The sequence below is a fragment of the Polychytrium aggregatum genome (assembly GCF_025602895.1).
Source record: "Polychytrium aggregatum strain JEL109 chromosome Unknown BJ171scaffold_57, whole genome shotgun sequence".
Lineage (NCBI taxonomy): Eukaryota > Fungi > Chytridiomycota > Chytridiomycetes > Polychytriales > Polychytrium > Polychytrium aggregatum.
The window spans coordinates 66,842-81,887 of NW_026516259.1; the positions used below are offsets into that span (position 1 = coordinate 66,842).

Here is a 15,046-nt window from a genome sequence, read left to right on the forward strand (position 1 = left end):
GGCTGCGCTCCAAAATCTGGCTGCGACCAACAGCATGGCTCGCAGTGAGCTCGTGTTCAATACCACATTGCTGCTCGTTTTCCTTCGTCACCAGCACCAACGGCAGCTACCATCGCCTCCCGCATCTTTCCTGGCTCTCCATCAGAATCGACTACCCCCGGCGGGCCTGGTCCCGCCGGTATGCTTGGTGTCGAATGGCGAGCCTGCTCGAGTCGCCCCCAATCCATCCGGGCGTGGCTGCGTCCATGGACTTGACGCAGAGCCCCCGCTCAATCCAGTCCGGTTGATTTGTGTCTTGCGGAGTAAATGTTGCGCTGCTGGGGACATCATTCGCCCTCGTTGGGTCGCCGGCGACAGTGACGGCGTGGCCGATCCCGATCCAGACGACACCCCGTGGACGGGCTTGGGTGTTGTGCTTCCTCGGTGTTTGGAGACCGATCCGCCGCCCTGTCGCTTGATGATGTTCTTGGAGGCCTTCTCGGCAAGTTTCATTCCGATCATGTCTCGTCGTGGCGTTGGTGGAAGCTGGAATGACCGGCTGCCGCCATGGTCAGCGCCCGAATCGAGCAGCAGGGGCGTTCCCTCGATCATACCCCAGGTCATGAGCTCCTCGGGATCCACATCCTTGTGCGGGGCCGGTGATGGCGTTGCAGCCACGAACGAATAGCCCTGGACCTTCATTTCCGATCCAGCGACGCCGCCCGGAAACAGAGCCGGGGTAGCGCTCGCCATATCACGCCATGCTTGTTTTGGGTCGTGAGCGGCCGAGACTTGGGCATCGCTCTTGCGAGGCTGCAGCAGCTCGCCGGTCGACATGCTGGTGCTCTCGAGCCGGGTTGAGCCGTGCGAAATGGTCGGTGCCCCGCCCCTCGAAGCCTTGACGTCAGCAAAGGTGAGTGCGGCCCCCTCGGGATAGTACATCAGGCTGCTCTGAGCCTGGGCACCAAATACATCCGTCGCAGATCGAGACAACAGCGGATCGAAAAAAGCACCAAGTCAGTGAGGGAATTGCTTATCTATCCAGAACGAGCGACCAAGTAGTCGAGTATCGGAGCAATCAGGCGCCATGGATAGGTGGGTGCATCGATAGATGGACGAGGATGCCGATCCGTCGACGCACAACATTGGGCCAAAACACTCGCCTTGTATGCCCATCCAGGGGTGCCTGCAGAGACTGTTCCGTCTTTGGGAGCCTCCAGCAGAAGCGTCTTGCGCTCCTTGTCAAAGGTCCATGCGTATTTTTGCCGCTTCTGCTCGTTCTGCTTTTCCAGGAGCCTCAAGAAGCTGGCGTTGTCTTCGCTGGTATACTTTGCCTGGAAGGCGTCGAGGCTCAAAACTCGGGCGTCTTTCTTCATTTGGTCTTTGAGAAGATCCTCTGGGGTGGCTGTCTCGGCATTGTCGACCGAGGACTTTGGTGTAGCGCTGGTATAGACCGGGGTCTGGAAGCGCTTGAGGGTGGGAGTCTGAGCGGCATTCTGTGTAAACGATGAGGCTGGAGGACCGAGGAGTCGAGAAGAAAACCATCAATAGGCCAGTCGATGAATACCGATCGGTTGCCGGACATCAATGAGTAAAGAGTGGGGGCATGGCCGCTGGGCACGGAATCGCTGGCGGGGTTGGTTGCGATCGCACCTGCCGGCGTGCTCGCCGAGGGCTCGTCCTTCAGGTCGCCCGTCAGCTTGCCCAGCTGGAATGCCACAGTCTTGGCTTTGTAGTAATCCTCGTCGTTGATGGCACCCAAGAACTCATTCTGCAGCTTCATCTTCTTGAGGTGCGGGAAAAAGTCCCGCTCGATGATCTCCGAGACGGTCGCGACATAGACATCCTCCTCGAGGACCGCTTGCGGCGGCGCTGGTGGCAGAGGCTGGAGATGCTGTGGCTGGCTCTCGGCTGCAACGACGGCAGTCGAAACGGGATCGGCGGCCGAAGTCGACGCAAGTTCCTTTGGCTGTTCGCTCATCGGCAGCGCGGACAGGGCGAAACCATCGGCCTTGCGGTTGTTGGTGCTGGCGGTTGCTTTTCAGACTTCCAAGCTCACGTGCCGGTCTGGAGTGGTTGGACCCAAGCCATCGAAAACTGCGCTGGCATTTGGATGTCCCGATTCCTGGAGAGTGTACACACTTTTTTTTTGGTATTTTGTATTTCGCATACAGACAGATACAGCGCAAGACAAGAGGGGAAGACGGGTCTGCTCCAGATCGCCAACCGATGCACGCGACGAGCGACACAGCGATCGAACAGATCGAAATATACAGAGATTGGGGAGGGTGCCAATATCGACAAGCTATACACACCACGATGGGCTTTGAACAAAAGAAAAAGGGAGAATAACGAGAGCAATAAGTCTCTCGGAAAGAGTGTGAACCTGACCGACTGACCGATTCCATTACAATTGCTGCACTGCTCGATCGATTAATGCTCTATTTGCTCGGCGGCAGTCGGGGTCGAAGTTCCTGGATGCATTTGACGGCGAGACTGTTGCCCTGTCTTGCAGCCATCTTGTACCACTCGTAAGCTGCAGCGAGGTCGACAGGGACGCCGATGCCGTGGCTGTAAAAGTGGCCCATCGCAAACTGGGCCTTGTCGAGGCCCTTCTTGGCTGCACTCTGAGCCCAGCGGAACGCCTCGGCGTGGTTGGGCTCAAGCTCGCCTGGAGCCCCAGTAAGATACCAGCCAGCAAGGCCGAGCTCGGCCTCCGAGTTGCCCTGCTCGGCAGCGGCACGATACCAGCGAATCGAGTAGCCAGGATTGGCGCTCCTCTCCATTTGTCCGTGCTCATTGATCTGACCGAGCCGGAGCTGGGCCCTGACGTGACCACGCTCGGCAGCGGCGTAATAGAGACCATAGGCATATTCGTAGTCCTAGAAACAGTCGTTGCGAAGCCAGATGAGCACGCTGGTTTGTGGATCGGGAGGCCGGCGTCCAAGCGCACAATCTGCGTTGCTCGATCAGACAATGCAAGCCAAGGAAGTAACACCAGATGCATTCAAATCTTACCGGCAGGCTGCTGTTGTCCAAGCCCTTCTCGGAAATGAGTGCAAGCTCGTATGCGGAGTGCGGGTATACGCCGGAGCTCTTTGGAACGTCTTTGAGCCAGATGATCCCCTCTCGAACATTAACCTGCTGGTCGAGCAGGCCGTTGATGAGAATCAGACCAAGAGAATACATGGCCGCATGGTTTGCGAGGGCGCTGGCCTTTCTGTAGAACTGCACGGCTTTCTTGTAGTCCTTCTTGGTACCAGATCCCAGCTCATAGCAACGGGCAGTGCGGAAAGTGGCCTCGGGATGGTTTCCCTTGGAGGAATTCAGGTACAGCGCAAAGGCTTGATGCTCATCCCTCTTGAGGCCGAGCTTGCCCTCGCTGTAGGCTTCGGCCAGAAAGTACTGTGCCTTCGGGCGAACATTGGCCGAGGCTGCATTGGAGGAGTGTCAAGGCGATGGGTGAGTGAGCGCCTTATGGATCAATCGAAGGAGAAGTTTGTGCCGACAACAGAGCCGATACGACCGATCGATGGGGCTTGATTCACATATGCGACCATACAAATCAGCAGTCGTCGATGCCCGCACAATCAAAACAACTCACCATAGCGATGGTGGCAGAGATTCTTGAGGATATGACGCGCCTTTTTGTGGCAGTCCTTTTGCTTTTGGCGGCTCTCGAGCGACAGGTGATCGCCACTGTTCTCGATCGCTGTCGTTGAGGAGAACAGCAACTGCGTTAATATTCACGGCTGGATAGCTTTTGGTTGAGCGCGTCCATCCAAAGGTAAAGGTAGTTTCATCACAGGAATAGCGATTCCCATCACAGGAACAACGACTGACTCGGCAAACCCATGTCCAAAGACCATGCCAACGTGCTTACCTTCCGCCAGGCGAGCGAGCGAACGATAAAACCTCATCTGGATGTCAGTGTCGTGAGGATTGCCTTTGGCCAAAGCTTCGAGCGCCTTGAGGCCATCATCATCAAGAGTTTCATCAAAGGAAGACTGGTCGCTTGGGGACTGGGGAAACATACGGGTGCGGTCGGGGGAGGCGCCGCGAGAAAGATCGGCGAGGCTGCCGTCAGGGAAAGCCAGGACGCCGGTGGAGCGATCATGCAAGAAGGTGCTGTGGCCAATGCTATTGTCCTGGGGATCGGAGCGCGGCGTTGTTGGGCCAGTCGGCGTGGCCAAGAACATGCCAGAGCGGTTTACGGGACTGGCGAGGTGCCCGGGATTGAATCTCTGTGGATCGGCTCGATTGGGCATGGGCATGGGCATGTTGGTTGGCACCGGGGCGAACTGAACGTTGCCGGGCCCAGGCATCACGGCGATCTTTTGGTGAGGATCGAGTGTGCGGTCGCTGGCGGCGAAAGCAGCTGGAGCGACCCTGGAGGATGGCAACTCCGGAGGACGACAGGCGACGGGATGCTGGTTGGCAGCAGGATGGTGCTGGTTGGCGACATGGCGAGGCAGGACATAGTGGCCAAGGGGGCCAGTGTGGGCCGTCGGATAGACTCCCACGGTTTGAGGTTGCGGAGCGGTGGCAAAGACGCTCGCTGGATGGAAGGGGGGATTCTGAGCCAGCGATGTGTACTGGGTCGCCTGATAAGTCAGCGGGAGGGCGACTGAACGAGGATCAACGACGCCTTGAGTTGGCAGAGCATAGTCAGAAGGACGCACAATCCGGGGTGCTGTGGAGTAGTTTTGTTGAGGAGGCGATAGTGGAAGACAGCGGGACCCAGCCGGCGGCAGAGAATAGGGACGATGCAGTGACTGGGCCTGCAGAGTCGCGGGGGATACAGGGCCGTAGGGATTGGAGAGCTGCGTCGATTGCATGGCTGAGGGAATCAAATTGCCCGATCGGCGATCCGGGGCCAGGCCCGAGTTGGTACTTGCGAGGTGGGCGTATGATCCAGGTACAAACATGACCAAGCGATACGTGTGGTGGAGATTTCGGGGCAGAAAGCTCGGGGGGGGAGTGCTGTGGGCCAAGGTGAGGGATAACAATCGAGGACGACAAGCCCGGACTGTGCAGAGCCAGAAGATCGACAAGAAGCGATGCGATGCGATGCGACGACGGTTCAGCGCAGAATTGGAGACCGGCGGACCGGCAAGGAATCCTGGGTCGTAGGGGCAGCAGGGAGGGTGGCAGAACGAAGGGCGGCGACAGGACCGGGCGGAGAGCACCGGGGCCACCCAGTCTATATAGGCAGGAGATGATCAGGAAGCGACGATGGTGGTGCCTGGGCCTTGCATGTGCTGAAGCGAACGAGCGAGCGGAGGGGAGATCCAGCACGAAGCGAGTGTGTCTGGGGATCGGCAATAGCGGGGGGGGGAAGCATGAATGTTTGAGTGAATGTCAGCGTTGGATGGATGAGGGCTGCAGATGTGCATAGACGACAGCAGAATGCATCCACAGAAGAGAATCATCCACAGAGACTGAGGCGACGAATGCGCGCGGAAGACGATCGGAAGCGGGCGGAGAGATCAACAGAACGCGGAAGAGATCGGCGACAGGCAGGGCGGGCGGGTGCGCTCGACAGAGAGCAGTCGGTGGGAAAGCGGCGAATGTTAACCTTCATCCCCGCCGGAGCGAGGGATTCAGTTTCGGTGTGAGGACAGGGCTGGCGAGGGCGGTGGCGGCTATCGGAGGGTTTGTGGGCATGGGTATCCAGCGACGGAGGATACGGCGAGGGCAGCAGCGACGCCGATGGAACGGAATAGCAGGCAGAGTGGTCGTCCCATGCAAGTTGAAGATAATCTCATGCAGCGCGAATATCATCCCGTACAAGGCGAATATTCCCAATTACAAAGTGAGAGATAACTCCGTGCGAGGTGATAGCGCTGTCTCGAGTCAGCAGCCCGCCCCACTCACAACCTGTGATCGTTTGGCGCCCTGCGGAATGCGATCAGGGACAGTTGAGGGTCGCCCACCGGTCGACAAGTATCCCACGCTCTCTCGAAACGAGAGGCAGAGCCAGCCTGGGCGGGGGGGGGAGTGGCAACTGCGACTCTCGGACATGGACATTGGGGTCCTGGGCGGCTTGCTGGGCAGAGCAGCAACTCCCGCGCAAGCGAGCGTCTGGTTGTTCGGACGGATGGGAAGACTCGGCGCTGTGGGGCGGCCGGGCAAGATGGCTTGGTGTCGGTGGTGCATGTGCGCTGGGGATGGCCTGGTATACTTGCAAGCTCAAGAGGGGAGGAGGTGAGACCTTGATCGACAAACCTGATGCTGATGCTGATGCTGATGCTGATGCTGGTGCTGATGCTGATGCTGATGCTGATGCTGATGCTGATGCTGATGCTGATGCTGATGCTGATGCTGATGCTGATGCTGATGCTGATGCTGATGCTGATGCTGATGCTGATGCTGATGCTGATGCTGATGCTGATGCTGATGCTGATGCTGATGCTGATGCTGATGCTGATGCTGATGCTGATGCTGATGCTGATGTTGCCGAGCGCCTCCCTGAACAAACATCTCCCTGAACAAACATCTCCCCGAACAAAGATCGCACCAGCCGCGATCATGCAGCCGTGATTGCAACGGAGGATTGTGATGTATGCATGTATGTGTGTATTCAATCGCCGGTGAAGTGAATCGGCCATCGGCCTCGGAAATGCAATAATGCCCCGCTGCGGGGCTGTAAAACAACTAGAAGCTCCTCTCTTCTTCCTCACGTCTATTTGGGCGACTTGATTCCCAACTCCTGTAGCTTCTGGATGGCCTTCTTGTTGCCGTTCTTGGCGGCCTTCTGGTACCAGGTGCGGGCCTGATTCGGGTCAGCCTGGGTTCCGATGCCGTGCTGGAAAAAGTGTCCCATAGCGTACTCGGCCTTGGCGTAGCCTTTGTCGGCAGACTTGGATGCCCACTTGAAGGCCTCCTCGTCGCTCTGGATGAGCACACCGGGGGCCCCCGCGAGATACCATGCCGCCAATGCCATCTCGGCCTCCATGTCGCCGTGGCTGGCGGCCTCGGAGTACCAGGCAATCGACTTGCGAGGGTCCTTGGGACAGCCCAGCAGCTCGTGCTCAAAGCAGCGACCCAGGCGCACTTGAGAGCGCACATGGCCGAGCCGGGCAGCTTGCAAATAAAGCGAGTACGCATACTCGTCATCCTGGCGAATGGACAGAGGTCGATGGTGAGCCACACGCAGTCGGCTGGCGAGCAAGCAGGAGTCGAGGGAACTCAACAGAGCGAGCCGAGGCTTTGCTCGGGCACAGCCGCAGGACTTACCGGCAGAATCTGGGAATCGCCAACGCCGCCTTCGTGGAGGATCGCGAGCTCGTACAGAGCATGTGGCGTGGTCTCATCAGCCTTGCTGCCGGCCTTCTTGAGCCAGTTGATGCCTTCTCGGACGTTCTTGGGCTGATTCATGAGCCCATAGAGAAGCGTCACACCCAGCTTGTGCATCGCCGCGGTCTCGGACTGGGAAGCCGCCTTGCGGTAGAATTGGGCTGCCTTGGAAAAATCCCGACGGGTGCCGGCGCCGACCTCGTAGCAAACCGCAGTGCGATAGCAGGCAGTGGGGTGGTTGCCACGAGCCGCCTGTGAGTACAGAGCAAAGGCACGGTCGACATCCTTGCGAAGCCCCAACAGGCCCTGGCCATAGGCTTCGGCCAGCAGGAACTGGGCATCGGTCGAGGGCGAAGGCTTGCCTATTGTGCAAATGAGAGGGTCAGTGAATCACACGATGCACTGGATGCTGAAATGTTGATGGGGGAAAAAGCCAACACGGCCGCCAGGGAAGTCTACTGGCGCTCGAGAGCCAAAATCGAGGCCACAAACAATGCCCGCTTACTTACCAACACCAGTTGATGACATTTTCTTCAGTCGTTTGAAGGCCTCCTGGTGGTAGAGATCCCTCATGCGCAGATGGTTGGGAGTGGCGCTATCGCCAAGCTTCTGGACGGTATCAGCCCTTTCGACGAGCAGCTTGACAAGCTCGAGCTGAATCCGGTAGTTTGACGGACTCTTGTCAACGGTCTCTCTCATCTGGCGGACGGTAGGGTCTTCGCCATCCTGGTCAAGGAGGAGCTCGATCTTTTCGTCCTCAAACTCCATCGACGCCATGGGCTGGACCGACTGGGCATTGGCGTTGCCGGCGGCTTCGTCTACAGGACGCCAGATACCCGAGCCTCGCTTCTGGACGCTGTATCGTGAGTTGATCGAGCTCATACTGGGCGTGCGGCTGGGCGTGGCGCGGCGCGGCGGCTCTTGAATGTGGTGCATCGCATAGGGACTGATGGCTCGTCCCGATGGGCTTTCGGCGCGGTAGTAGTCCGGGTGGACGCCCACCGGGGGCGGAGAAGCCACCCGCATCATGTCGCCGTTGGGATACTGGCCATAGTTTGAGGCATACATGGAGTGGTTGACAAGCGGAGGCGGCGAGAACGGACTGGGATAAGGACCGGCGGGGTAGCCGTGGGTTGAGATGACGTGTGAAGCCAGAGCAGCGGGGTGGACATAGACAGGGGATCCGTTAGCATCGACCATGAGCTGGCCGGGATACTGCTGGACTGGATACGGCTGGCCGTTGGGCATCTGAGGATGGGGAGCACCAGGGCCGGGAGAGGGCTGGCGGTAGAAGGGTTGTGGCTGCTGCTGGGGATAGCCAGGATGAGGGAACGATGCGGCCTGCGGATACGGCTGTGGATACGGCTGTGGATACGGTTGCGCAGGATGCAGTTCCGGAGCCGAGGAAGCAGCGTGGATGGCAAGGGGCTGTTGGCTGAACCGAGGATCGGGATACGACCGAGGCGGGACACCGTTTTCGACGCCGCTGTCCTGCTGGGAAACTACAGGAACGATTCGTCGCGGAGGCGCAAGAAGGACCTCGGCGGCGGGTGCGACGCTGTTCTCTTCTGCGACAGCGGTGGGAGCAGCGGCATTAGGGATGGCAGCAAGATCGCGAGAAGCATCGGCAGTAAGAACCACAGGCTCGGCATGCTCGGGCTCGGCAGACTCGGTGTGTTCGGCGTGCTCGGGCTCGGCAGACTCGGTGTGTTCGGCGTGCTCGGGCTCGGCAGACTCGGTGCGTTCGGCGTGCTCGGTGTGTTCGGTGTGTTCGGTGTGCTCAGACGGAGGTTGCTCAGGTGGGGCAACAGCGGCTGGGACGGCAGTGGGATTAAGGTGTTCGGGCTGAGCAACGTCGGGGAGAGCGTCGTCAGACTGGGACACGGGAGATTCTGGAGTGGGATTAGCGGTGATGGCAGTGTCGGTATCTTTGTGCACGGTGGGTTCAGAGTCATGAGGTGCTTCTGACACGAGAGTCGATGGTTCAACATGGCCAGCCTGGATGCGCGAGGGGCAAAGCAGAGCATAAGCAGAGAATCAAAGTGACGAGCCAGTCTCATCAGCAGCACACTGGCTGGGCCGCTCGAACTGCAGCTCGGGTCAACGGCGCCGCACAGCACAGCACAGCACAGCACAGCACAGGGCAGCATCCAAAATCTTGATACTTACATCAATCTCGTGCTCCTGGGACTCGGTCGCGGCAGTCTCGGCAGCCAGAGCGGTCTCGACAGCCGGCGTGGGGGCATCAGCAAGAGCAGGCACGGGGGTAGGGTCGCTGTCGATAGCCTCGCTTTCCTCGGGAATAAGAGCGGGCACGTCTCGGTGCTCGGCCAGCGAAGGTGGAGAGAAAGCTGACAGTGGCACCGAGAAGCGTTTCATGGCCTTGGCTGAGACGGATCGGACGGGCGCAACAAGGCTGCCAAAAGAGGAACTGCGGCGCTCGGGAGCAGTCATCTTGGTGGGCGGGGCACTGGCCAAGAACGCCTCAAGGCGACTGGGGGCATGCGGCTGACCGACAGTAGCAGGAATGTCGACTGGCGCAGATTCAGGAACAACAGACTGCTCGGAAGAGTCGGCAGCGACAACCACGATGCCATCGATCTGGGTCAGGGTGGTTTCGAACGACGAGATAGTCGCGCTGATGGAACTCAGCAGGCACTCGAGCTCCGCGCTGGACAGATTGACATCCGGCACGCGGGCTTCCAAGGGAGCAGGCTCTTGGGCTGTCGATTCTTCGATGTCGACCAGGTCGGCTTTGGTTTCACTGTTGCTATGGACAGGAGCTCCATTGAGGAGACCAAGAGCATGCTCGAGTTTGTGGACGGCCTCGGAGAGTCGCTGGAAATCACCAGAAAGAAGAACGTTGTTGTGGGGCTGCGGCTCGAGCGCCTTGGCGTCTGTTGCTTCGGCCGTCTCTGTTGTCTCGGTCGTCTCTGTTGTCTGGGTTATCTCTGTTGTCTCTGTTGTCTCAGTTGCTTCGATCGCCTGGACTGCTTCGATGGAGACCACGGTTGCTTCGGTGGAGACCACGGTTGCTTCGGCTGCTTCAGCTGTTTCAGCGAGCACAGTCGCCTCGGCGGTCTCGGCGGTCTTGGTAATTTCGGCGCTTTGATCCACCTCAGCCGGGGCGACACTGACTTCATCATCGGTCACAATGTGCTTGGCATGCAAGTCAGGCTGAACAGGCTCGACAGGCTGGACAGGCTCGGCAGGGGCGCCTTGGATGCTCAAAGGAACAGAGATTGCATGTGCAGCTGCAGCCGCGATGGCGGTAGCAACATCAGACTCTGTGGCGGGTTTGGCAGTGACTTGGACAGCGGAATCGGCAGCGATCTCGACAGGAGCCTCAGCTTCCACTGCAGCTTCCTCGATGGGATCTTGGGGCACAGTTGCAACTTCCTCGACGGCGGCTTCGACCTTGGTTTCGACCTTGGTTTCGACAACAGCTGTCTCGATGGCGTCGGTCTCAACCACTGCTTCGGGAACAGCGCTCTCCTCATGCGGCTGAGCGACCGTCTCGAGGACCTGACCGACGACATCGACCTCGACCTCGGAGTTGACAACGGTCTCGCTGACAGGCTCGACGGGCACCACGGGCAAGGACTTTTCGGCATCGGGGATCTGGTTCATGGCGTTGAGCTGCTCCAAGGTAATGGTCGCATTCGAAGTTCGCTGACCGTTGGCTGCCAGAGCGGCAAGTTGCTCGAGAGTGATGGTGCCCTGAGAATACCGCAGACTTGCGAGGTCGGGGTCAACCGGAGCCGGACGGTCGCGGCTGAGGGTGAAATGGCCCATAAACGGATCGATATCACCATCGGCAGAGATGACGGGTCGGGTGGCGGTGTCAGGCGAGGTCAGGAAGTCGTCGGCCGGGAGACGCGGAAGAGTGTGGTTGAAGGCGGGCTCGTCGCGGCCGTCATCAAAGTCCTTTCTGAGACGATCATAGTCAACATCGTCCTGATCGTCGTCGGGCGGCAGGGGGTGGTCACCAGACGAAGCAGCAAGCGGCGCCGAGACTGTTGACTTTAGAGGAGACTCGTTGTCACCAAGAGACTGAGGCTGAGAAGCTTGCACTGGAGCTGGCTCTGGGACGGGTTCTGGGACGGGTTCTGGAGCGGGCTCAAGCTTAGGTGGTTCAAACTTAGGCTCAGGCTCGGGCTCAGGCTCGGCTTCAGACGGGGCTTTGGAAACCACAGCAGAGGCAGGCTCGGAGGACGGCGGAGTCGGCAGCGGCAGAGGCATGGTGGCATGGACGGGCACAGCCGCGGGGACTGCCTCGGTGACTGCCTCGGATGGCAGTGGCGGGACAGGCCGACGATGGATCTGGCTATAGCCGGTGGGAGCCTGGACCGTTTCGAGATGGGATATATGAGAGAGAGACGCCAGCCGAGGAGGGCTGGTGATGGATGGCTGGGCCGAATCAGCAGTAGCAGGCTGCTGGGTAGAGCTGGACGTGGGATGGGCTGTTGGATGGGCTGTTGGGTGGGCTGTTGGATGGGCTGTTGGTCGAGGGGTTGGGTGGGCAGTCGGACGGGAAGACGCCGGAACAGGCAGACGCGAGGCAAAGTTCTCGCCGTAAGAGGGCTTGGATGCCAGGGTGATCGGAGGAACAGCGAGGGCAGGCTCGGGCGAACGGGCCGGAACAGGGCTGCCGAAGCGCAGACCGGACGCTGGTGAGGACGAGGTAACAGCGGTGGCCCTGTATCCAGGCGAGGTGGCCCCGTATCCAGGCGAGATGGCAGCAGCGCCGCGGCCTATCGAAGGGGCAGGGCTGGATGCCGAGCCGCGGGGAGGTTCGGGAGAGGAGGCCATGAGTTCGCTTCGCGAGGGGAAGTGAGAGAGTTTTGGGATCTCGGTGCCGGGCTGGGCCGCGATGGACGACTGCCGGGGAGGTGCCTGGTCCTTTGCGACAAACGGCAGAGTGCTGATAAAGTCGTCGAAGCTGGCGCTGAGATCAGAAGAGCCGACTTCGATCGAGGGCAGCGACTGGGGATTCAGCTGGCTGGACGGCGTCTGAGTGGGAGAGCGGCCCTTCATTCCGAGCTGAGATAGCCGCGAGGTAAACTGGTCAAAGCCGGAGGTGGTGTTGTTCCGCTTGAGGAGGGAAGACCTCGGCGGAGGGACTGAAGGAAGGAGATAAAGCCGCCGGATGATGGCCAGACGCAAGTCGGCGGACAGACGACAGCGGACAGCGGACAGCGGACAGCGGACAGAGGAGGCGTCCGGAGCAGAGGCGTTCCGACGAGGATTGAAACCGCGGCGATGTTTTAGGGGGGGGTCGTCCGAGGCGTCGGTGCGGTCGAGGGCAGTGTCCAGAAGATCGACAAAGCGGCCAGTGTGCGGAGGACGGGGGATAGTGAGAGAGAGAGAATGAGGCAAGATGAGAACGAGCATGATACGCAGATGCATCGAGCGACTCGCCTGGCAGCACGAGGCAGCTATGAGCAGAATACACCCGGACAAGAACACAGCCCCCTCCCTCTCGGCCAGCCATGGAGGTGGGGACTGAGGCAAAGAGGGAAAGACCGGGGCAGAGTGGATATCACAGCATGAATGCACCCTTGGATGAAGACCCGAGGGACGGGGCCAACGCCCGGTGGAAGGAGAACGTGCTGGCCGGGGTGTTCGGCCGCGCTGAATGACAGCCTCGACAACCCCATCCCACTCCGTTGCATCCCATTGCATCGGCAGGACTTACCGGGAGGCAGGGCCTTTTGGCCAGAGGGCTTGCTGTCCATCGGGCTGGCAACGGCAATCGAAAATATGGATGAGGCGGGCGGGCTTGGACAGAGAAGGGGCCGGAAGCCGCAAGATATACCACGGCAGTGAAGGGGGTGGGGGCGAGAAAGCGAACTGCGATCAAGCGGCGGCTGGGCAGCAGGAAGACAGACAGACAGACAGACAGACAGACAGTCGGCGAGCACAGGCAGCACAACAGGACTGACCTGTGTGGCGACTGTGGCAACAGTTGATTAGCAGCGGCTGGTGGCAAATGCCGTTGATTCGACTTGTGTTGCTGGCAAGAGCTGTCGACAAGAAATCGTTGATGGTCGGGCTGGAGCAGGGTCGAGGACGACCTTGGAAGAAAGCCTGAGGCGCAGATGGGATTGGGTGCACCGGCGCAAGATCAGACCGTCCCGCAAAAAGTAAGAGCGGCAAAAATGCGGCAGACCCAAGTACTTGAGGACAGGCGTGCGAACGCTGGGCCGGGAAGAACGGAGCAGCAGCAAGGAGTTCCGAGCCCTTATAGTCGAGCGACCAGGCCAGGACGGTGGTGGGGCGCCAACAAGCGCGACAGGAACGGGATGGGGACGGAGGAATGGAGAGCGGGAGTGGATGGATGGAGAGGAGCCAGGACGGGACGAGAATAGCACATGGATAAGGAACAGGCCAAGAACAGCCAAGAGCAGCCAAGAATGGGATAGGGACACAATAGCAGCAGGACAGGAACACAATAGCAGCAGGACAGGGACACAATAGCAGCAGGACAGGAACAGCGGCAGGACAAGAATAGGCCAAACATCGCACATCCACAGCATCTCAACACACCCGAAAGTTGCAGAGACAGGATGGCACCGACGCGTACACAGCCTCGGCGTCCGTCACACAGCCTTGCGTTTGTGTCTCGCCCTGTGTGCAACCCTGCTGTGTTGCTGCTTTCGACACACAGCCCACTGTTCCGTGTGGCGATCCAGTTCCGTGTCGCTGCCCGGTTCTGTGCACTTTTTTTTTTGGCCGTGCATGATTTCGCTGCTCGATCGCATCGGCCAAGGCGGCTTGGTTTCCATCGCCGGCCCCATCCCCATTGTCGCCGTCGCCGTCGTCGTCGTTCGTCACCGCCTCAGCAGCCATGGCAGCCACCGCAGAGCTCTCCGATTTCGACCACGAGGAGTTTGTCACTTGCGCCCGCTACGGCGAGCTCGACGAGCTGCAGCAGCTCGTCAGCGCCTACCTCGACCAGCATCCCACCGACCCCGATCATCTGCCGGCCCTGAAGCGCTCGCTCTTTACTGTCAAGAACGCCTCGGGCCACACCGCCCTGCACATGGCCGCTGCCAACGGCCAGCACGATATCCTCGCCTTCCTCCTGCCGTCCCTCACCCGCGACGACGTCAACATCACCAACAACGAGGGCTCCTCCGCCCTGCACTGGGCCTCGGTCAACGGCAAGCTGGACTGTGTCGAACTGCTGCTCAAGTTTGGCGCCGATGCCACCCTCAAGAACCACGCCGGCAAAAGCTCCATCACCGTCGCCTCGCAGCAGGACCACCTCGATGTTGCCACCGCCCTCCTCAAGAGCTTCGACCCCGAAGATGACGATGAAGACAAGGAGGTCGATGCCGGCGACGAGGACTTCCCCGAGGACGAGACCGACTTTGTCATCCGGGCTGGCGAAACCGATGACGCCAACTGATCGAGCCGCCTCTCCAGCGTCGTTGGCCGCAGCCCATCCCACACTTCTCTTGCCGCACCGTGTCGACCATGGGACGCCCGGTGTGTCGGACCCTCCTGGAGCAGCGATCGGCTAAAAACCGACCTCGAGCGGCCTGGGGGGGGAGCCTTTGACAGTGCAGATCCGTGCTGACATGGCCGCTGATCCCCAAGATCGAACCGACCGATCGAATCCGCGCCTCACAGGGCCTCATCCAGCAGCCCTGTTCTCCCGCATCCCTATTCACCTGCCCCACACATCCTGCCTACCCGGCTGTCCGCCTGCATCCCAGCTGGTTGTAAATCGCCAATACATTCGTCATTGCAATCGTGAACG

At 59.8% G+C, this 15,046-nt stretch overlaps 4 protein-coding genes across 4 annotated transcripts; 1 reads left to right on the forward strand and 3 right to left on the reverse strand.

The window, feature by feature from the left end:
• Positions 1-15: 15 nt before the first annotated feature.
• On the reverse strand, positions 16-1,983 carry BJ171DRAFT_525004 (nuclear protein Es2-domain-containing protein). The gene is made up of 3 exons (XM_053112618.1): positions 1,633-1,983; positions 1,143-1,492; positions 16-936 (listed from the first exon to the last, which is right to left on the reverse strand). The coding sequence occupies exons 1-3, from the start codon at positions 1,958-1,960 to the stop codon at positions 142-144; spliced, it is 1,473 nt and encodes a 490-aa protein (XP_052962482.1). The 5' UTR covers positions 1,961-1,983; the 3' UTR covers positions 16-141.
• A 437-nt stretch (positions 1,984-2,420) lies between these two features.
• On the reverse strand, positions 2,421-4,817 carry BJ171DRAFT_478799 (uncharacterized protein; the record flags this gene model as incomplete). The annotated part of the gene is made up of 4 exons (XM_053108916.1): positions 2,421-2,861; positions 2,998-3,413; positions 3,584-3,691; positions 3,863-4,817. The coding sequence occupies 4 exons, from the start codon at positions 4,815-4,817 to the stop codon at positions 2,421-2,423; spliced, it is 1,920 nt and encodes a 639-aa protein (XP_052962483.1).
• Positions 4,818-6,664: 1,847 nt separating this feature from the next.
• BJ171DRAFT_429436 (uncharacterized protein) lies at positions 6,665-7,977 on the reverse strand (the record flags this gene model as incomplete). Its single annotated transcript, XM_053107874.1, has 3 exons — positions 6,665-7,090; positions 7,204-7,635; positions 7,792-7,977. The coding sequence occupies 3 exons, from the start codon at positions 7,975-7,977 to the stop codon at positions 6,665-6,667; spliced, it is 1,044 nt and encodes a 347-aa protein (XP_052962484.1).
• Positions 7,978-14,057: 6,080 nt separating this feature from the next.
• On the forward strand, positions 14,058-15,044 carry BJ171DRAFT_525011 (ankyrin repeat-containing domain protein). Its single transcript, XM_053112619.1, has one exon. It carries the CDS (start codon positions 14,129-14,131, stop codon positions 14,690-14,692), a length of 564 nt encoding a protein of 187 aa, XP_052962485.1. The 5' UTR covers positions 14,058-14,128; the 3' UTR covers positions 14,693-15,044.
• The last annotated feature ends 2 nt before the right edge of the window (positions 15,045-15,046 follow it).